The sequence below is a fragment of the Liolophura sinensis genome, chromosome 1 (genome assembly GCF_032854445.1).
Source record: "Liolophura sinensis isolate JHLJ2023 chromosome 1, CUHK_Ljap_v2, whole genome shotgun sequence".
Classification (NCBI taxonomy): Eukaryota; Metazoa; Mollusca; class Polyplacophora; order Chitonida; family Chitonidae; genus Liolophura; species Liolophura sinensis.
Genome location: NC_088295.1, coordinates 81,526,499 through 81,533,346, shown reverse-complemented (window position 1 = coordinate 81,533,346; position 6,848 = coordinate 81,526,499). Strand labels below are relative to the sequence as shown.

General features: G+C 41.0%; 1 protein-coding gene across 1 annotated transcript; it reads right to left on the bottom strand.

Annotated features, from left to right (window-relative positions):
• Window positions 1-2,731: 2,731 nt before the first annotated feature.
• On the bottom strand, window positions 2,732-6,391 carry LOC135461765 (uncharacterized). The gene is made up of 4 exons (XM_064738990.1): window positions 6,056-6,391; window positions 4,680-4,730; window positions 4,322-4,427; window positions 2,732-4,081 (listed from the first exon to the last, which is right to left on the bottom strand). Exons 1-4 carry the CDS (start codon window positions 6,107-6,109, stop codon window positions 3,402-3,404), a joined length of 891 nt encoding a protein of 296 aa, XP_064595060.1. The 5' UTR covers window positions 6,110-6,391; the 3' UTR covers window positions 2,732-3,401.
• Between the last annotated feature and the right edge of the window lie 457 nt (window positions 6,392-6,848).

Genomic DNA, 6,848 nt, shown 5'->3' with positions numbered 1-6,848 from the left:
AAACGAGCTGTGGTGGTACCGGGAGTGGTGAATAAATGTGCTCTTATCATCTGAAAAAGTGTGAATTTGTCGTTTGAATGTAGTCTCACTTGTTTAACCTAAACAATGTAGGAAATAATTGTGTGACAACCAACAACTCAACCGTGATCATGAAGTTAGTTTGTTCTTTGTGTCCTGTTTGGTCAACAAATTCAACACCAATGATCTTTCGAAGTATATGCTTTTTCACAATTTAGCCTGTGTATACCTCAGTGAACATGGCCAAGAATAGCTGAAAATTCTTATAAAGAACACATGGCTTATCTTGTAATGATGATCGACAACACAAAGTTACACCTTATTTTAGGATTGTTGATTCACATAGTGTACGTAGAGTTCTCCGAGACACCGCCGTGACTTTACACAGAGGAAATACTTAATGTGCATGAAGGCAAGCTTGGGAGACAGTCTGTATATTTTACCGTTTCAAGAAAACTCTCTTCATAAATATTTCTATTGGCAAAACATTAAGTTATATAGGCCCATGTAGGCCTTCATTTAATTTCAAATCTGCAACTCGCAGTTCAGTAAATTATATACATTTCATATTCTATATAAATTGATATACCATTCTAAGGTCCTGACGGAATGAATTCCATTTCGAATGATTTGACGCTGCTATTTGTAACTAAAACACTGTTTTTATCTGGAGTGATTTCTTGTAAGGTAACCTGTCTAAATCATCTATGTCGTTGGCCTACTTTCCTGCACCTATCACAACATTAACAGGACCGCGGTTTGTTGGTCAACACATTATCAACCATGATGTTTTTAAACGCATGTTATTGACACTGCGCACGCGTCGCCATGCTGTTATTAAGCTGTGTAAACCTGGAGTTGTTTGAAGCTGAAATCCTCGGCTCGGGTGTCAACCCTGGTGGTGTTGGGGGGCAAGTTTAAGACCTACTTAAGCACGTCCTCCAGCTAACTCCTCAAGACAGTATGTTTATACGCCAGCCAAACGTGCCCCATTCTTCTGACCTATTCCGGCAAATTTCTTCTGCAGGTTTTAACGAACCTATGAGAAGTGGAAATTATCTGTCATGGAACCTTAGTTGTTGTTCATAGCGTGTGGCCTTGGTGATCCCCGACCCTGCAGGTGTTGTGACGGCAAATGGGCAACAAATTGTGGCCCTTACCCTAAAGCTAGCTGGGAACGGGCAGAGGCGTAGGGGTTAAAGTGCTTTTCTTTGAATGTCTTGGACAAGAGAGTTACGGGTTCAAGCCCGCAGATGGATATGGGATTTTTTTTTTTAATATATTAACCCGCCCTCAGTGTTCGTGAGGCCTGGTGACAACAGTTGACTGACGACGCCGTTGGCCCTTTGCGAAGTCTAACGCGCGTTGGATACCTCTTGCCATCTACTAATTCGGTGTGCATATCTGTACTTCAGAACGTGGGAAAAGTAATTTCGGTACTTTACCCCTGTCACTGTAGTTTCCTCCATGCATAAAACTAACCGTCACCGGGTAAGTCAACAGTTCTTGAGTAAGGTGTAAAACAGTAAGGAAATAAATGATATCAGCTGAAAATATTCAGTCTTAGTTTCAGCTACAGGCGCTCTTAACATTATTTAGTTAATTATTTGTTAATTTATTTATTTGGTGTTTTACACCATACTCAAAAATATTTCACCTATTCGACGGCGGTAAATTTTATAGTGGGAGGAAACCGGGAAGAGCGTGGGGGAAACCCACGACGATCTGCAGCTTGGCGAGAGGCTGCGCCAGTACGCTAACCACTCGGCCATGAAGATCCCGACGATCGTAACACAAACAGCTACGTAAACCAACATAGATGTTCATGTACCCGCCGCCTCTATAAAAACATAAATAAATTGAATTAAGTCGTTTCGTTGAATCTGAAACCTGTCTGTTTGTTGAGACAAAATTCTGGCTACTTCGGCTTAAGGTGAAGGTATAAGCAGCCACACGGGACCCTTCTTGGTTTTCTGATTTGCCGTGCCGCCCATTAATCACAAAGACTTGACCACAGAGCAGAGCCACTTTTGCCACATTTGCATTGTGTGTCGGGTAACTGGAGATATGCGGTCCCTCTCGGCTCTGAAAAAGTAGGTTACCATTATACAAGTGAAATATTCTTTTGCAGGGTGTAAAATAACAATCAAACTGAAGTCATAAAGAGAAGAAAGTACTCTTCCTGTGTTTTATTCACATTTTTCGTCTGTTGTGTTTCACAATTTTTTTATCCATCCAGCATTTATAGCGAAAAAGTAGGTAATAGCCGTGTTTCTACATTATTCCTCTTGTTATTCTGATGCAGTCAAAACCTTGTATTTCTTGCAGTGGATTAGAGAGAATAGGAGATTTAAACATGCAGAACCGTTTTTCGGGTTTGTATAAGAAACAAAAATATGAGATAAACAAAAGTTACCATTTGTTACGATGTGTTATTTATTTTCTGAGTGCTAAGAAAATATGTACAACAGTGTTTTTGATCACGTTACAAGTAAGACAGTCTATCCAAACTCTGACCTCCTGATGCCCTCTCTTCAAATTTGCCTCAAAACGCAGCAAGGATAATCAGATGGAATACAATGATGGTTGACAGGGATTCATATAATAAACAGCACGAGTATCATCAAGGATTCGTCGTCATTGGTCGTATGGGTGATTAATTTATCAAATTTTTTTTTTTTTTGTAAAGTGTTAATTAAGCTGTTGTTGCTGCGCGCTGTTTGCGAGACGCTACGACTCACCTGATGCTACGACTGCCATAATCGTTAAGTTAGTACATGCGATCTAATGTGACATACATGATAAGACCTATGAGAAAACAACTCTCAACTTTGTTATACACCATATATGTTTTTTAAAATATTTGATGACGATGTATCGATATTGAACTGCCGAGAAAAATCTTAAACCCTTTTTAAATGCTACTATACACTCTCTGATAACTTTCTGAACTTTCAAAGTGTACACTATTTACAAGTATATTTACAAGTGCCAAAATATCAAAGTACCGACGTTTCTACCTTACTGTGTAGTAAACTGAATCCACGGTTCGAAAAGGAAAGATACATTAGATCTGCCGCTTCCGAGTTTGACTTGTTTGAGTGTTAACATACCACTGATGATAAAGGTAACATTTTATTGGTCACAATGGCCAGTAGAATTCACAGAGACTGAAAAATCATCCATATGGGTGTTGTAGTTTTAGGCTTATTTGGATGTCTGGCTTACATTAGTACCAATGTCGTTTCTTACAGATTTTGGCGTTATGCAGAGATGCTTACTGGCCCGTTTCTTTACAGCTATTTACACATTGTCCTTGCAGTTCTCCCAGATCTCTGCTAATATCATCTCGCTTCGCACAAACACTAACGTTCTATCAACATTTAAAAGAATGGCGTTGTAGACGGTGACATCGGTGGTAGGGGAATTGTCGTGGATCGACCTCGGTGTTTTCGCCGCCGGTGAGACCTGCTTCCTCTGTAAACGTTGTTACCGTGTCTCCGAGAAAGAATGGTAAAGATTCTGAAATATTTTCCGGATGCGATGGATTTCCTCAAAGACGTCGGTAGCACCCTGTTCCTCTCCTTCTCATCGGCTTTGGTTTTGTTTGGGGCATCTTTTTGAGCAGGGATGAAGGCCACTTTGGCAGAATTCAAACTGAGATATTTTTCGGGTGCTTTATGTCGGTTTCGCCTTTTCCTTCCTTTCCGCTTCCGGTCTCTCTGATTCCTCTTTCCCTTCCTTCCTTTCCTCCCTCTCCTATAAGTGGGCATACCCTGCACGGTTGGCGTCTCCACAAGCTCCAAATTAGAGAGCGGAGCAGGCGGAACATTCAGGGGGTCCACAGGAGGCAGAACGGTAGCTTCTGGAGGAATAACCAGTTCCCTCAGCCCAAGACAGGTTTTCTCACATTCTTCCCTCCTGAGGAAGTTGTTTTCGTTACCTCTGCAGCCGCTGTAGTAGAAGAAACTGCACTGTCCGGAGTGGGTATTATAAAACCAGCGCAAGAACCGCCCAGCACATGTCCCCGGAGCAGGGGGCAACCGGCATGTATTCCGGTTTTCTGTAAAAAGAAAAAAAAGATTTCATATTTATGTCTACCGAGACAGTTTAATTTAATCATGTATACATACGTAAATATTAGATTGTAGTCGTACGATCCCCCCCCCCCAGTAAAACATGAAATGTAAGCATTTCGCCTACAGTTTATCTTCAATTACTAAATTCCACGACGGTATCGCAAATTGTTGACTGACAAAAGGCACAACTGTTGAATTACTCTCTGTAAGAAGAATGCCCTTACCAACTGGAGTGTCCCTGAGAACACAGATGGGGTATTGGACTTTCCGAGGCCAGTAGATCTTCCTCACCCGACAGACCTTACCAAGTGGGCACGATATCTTATATTTCTGGAAAATAAAACACGCCTACAATGCACATACAAAAAACAACCAAACAATAGTAACATGCAGAATCAAATATTTACAGCAAACATTTTGGCTGTCTTTTGACATTGGCTTTTGAAAATCACACCATCGTGTTCAAATGTATTACTGAGCTTGCAGTCATTTATATTATAGAGCATGAATAATTACGTAATAAATCTATTATGAGATTCAAAAAAAGAACGAAGAAATAGGAGAAACAAAACATGATCATACCCCGCATTGTCCATCATCATCGGGTACAAGAGCGTCAAGATTACCCGACACCTATAACCAATATACATGATAATGTGAATACATGGAACAGATTATTTATTTCCAGTAAATATGGTCTTTACGCTCTGTTTGTAATTTGTTCGCTAGTACATGTAGTACCTGCATAACAATCAAGCTCGCAAAATGTTTCGAATACTCAGGTTAATACAGTTATCGAATACGAATTTATTCATCGCTGTTTCATTTGTATGACAGGAGTAAATAAGTACTCTTCACCACGTGATTTGCAAATCTTCGAACTAAAAACCGTAACCGAACCAGCGAGAGCGGGATTCGAGCATGCGGTGGCCTTGGCCAGAAGGCGATCCGTTGCGGCAAAAGCATCGCCTCAGCAATAAACCAGCTACGACCTCTATTTATCCAGTAGGCTAAGTTGATGTTACCGCTCGGTTTATAACCTGTTCAGTGCAGGATGACACATCATCATACAATCTCTTGGCACGACTCCATATAATGGAGAAAACAGTTGTATAGTCACTTAGCTATTGTTCCCTCAGTTGCCTAACATAAATAAACGGTGCCATGTAAATGTTAAAAGACCTAGTGCAATAAACAAGTTATGTCGGAGTTCCCATCGGCATGCAATCTGTTCTAATGGTACTGAGCATGCGCCTTATACAGACTTGTTCTGTTAGAGAAGTAAGAACATTTTCTAAGGGTAGTGTAGTCTGACCCTTAACTGCCAATTCTAACCCCAATAAAGGGTTAATTAGAGAGGCTGCTATGGTATTTGGGACTCCCTAAAGACACGGAAAACCACAGTGTTTACTCCGACGTCTGATATAAAGTACTAAGGAGGAAAGAATCCAACTGCTAGTCAAAGGCCCCAAATCATACTCTAGATGTCACAAAGTCCTCTGGAGCATAACTGTTTCACCTGTCAAACTCTACTGAATGAAACGGCCAAAGTCAGATTTCCCAGTTGTCCTTTATGTCCGAAATGATTCAACGCGTATACGGCGCAAGACAAAACTGACCAAATTTAGAGCGACTATCTTCATCATTCTGAAAGCCGTCCCCAATGCAGTATGGCAATGTGCTTACATATTTGCGTTATTAATATGCTAAGGGACACGTTCCAAAATCCATTTTTTATCTATGTCAAAATTTCAAATTTTCATTTATACCTAGGGTGTATTAGATGGTCTCAGAGGTTCAAACTGAAATAGACTTGTTAGAGCACTATTAAGGCGATAGCATGTTTTGAATGATAATTGTCAGTGATAAAAGTCAGAATAAACTTTGTGAAATGGGATATGGCACTAAGTACATGGTATTTAAGATAAACAGTTATATTTTCCCCAAAAGAGACTCACCAGTGATATGAATGTGAAGAGAGCTACAGTCACCAGAGTCCAGCGAGGTGACATGGTTTAAAAGTTCTTCTGAAATACACCTCCTCTCAAGATGGACAAGTGTACAGGTAAACCTATTCCAATAGTCGCACACCGATGAACGACTTGACAGCAGAAGGTGTACTGAGCTGATCCTGTAAAAAGTTGTCGGTTGGCCAGTAAAGTCCCTGCTCGTCAACCTATGAACTGAGTCGGGCCGTGTAATCTGCTGTCTTATATATACGCCACCGTCTCAGCTGACCGGACTGTACGTTGCGCCCGCACGTCAACAACCGTCCAGCGGTAAGGCAGCATACAGTCTGTCAAAAACTACTCGAGTTCGCTTCGGGTGAGTATATGGCCAATGAGTAGGTGATTTCGCTCCTGTTCCGGCATGCCATGTGGTGCTCCGTATACAGCAGGCTTATCAAGCACACGTTACCCACGCCCCCTTTTCAAACTCACTGGGAGAGACGTGTGAATTGCCAACCTTCCAATACTGGTGGAAATACATTACCTTCTATGCATTCTAATACGCTACCCTGGTTAATTTTAGATGTATTCCTTGTGATTTCTTTTGTAATCTGATATAGATGGTTAAAAGGTGTCTGAAATACCTTTACCATTTGTTCATCCCACGCCATACTTTGTCGGAGTTTGTTCTAAACAAACAAAGATCAAGAGATATTCAAACATTTGGCTATGAGAAGTAAAGCTGTATCAGATGTGACACGTGCCATTGTGCGCCTGCATGTATACATATTTTCCACCTCTG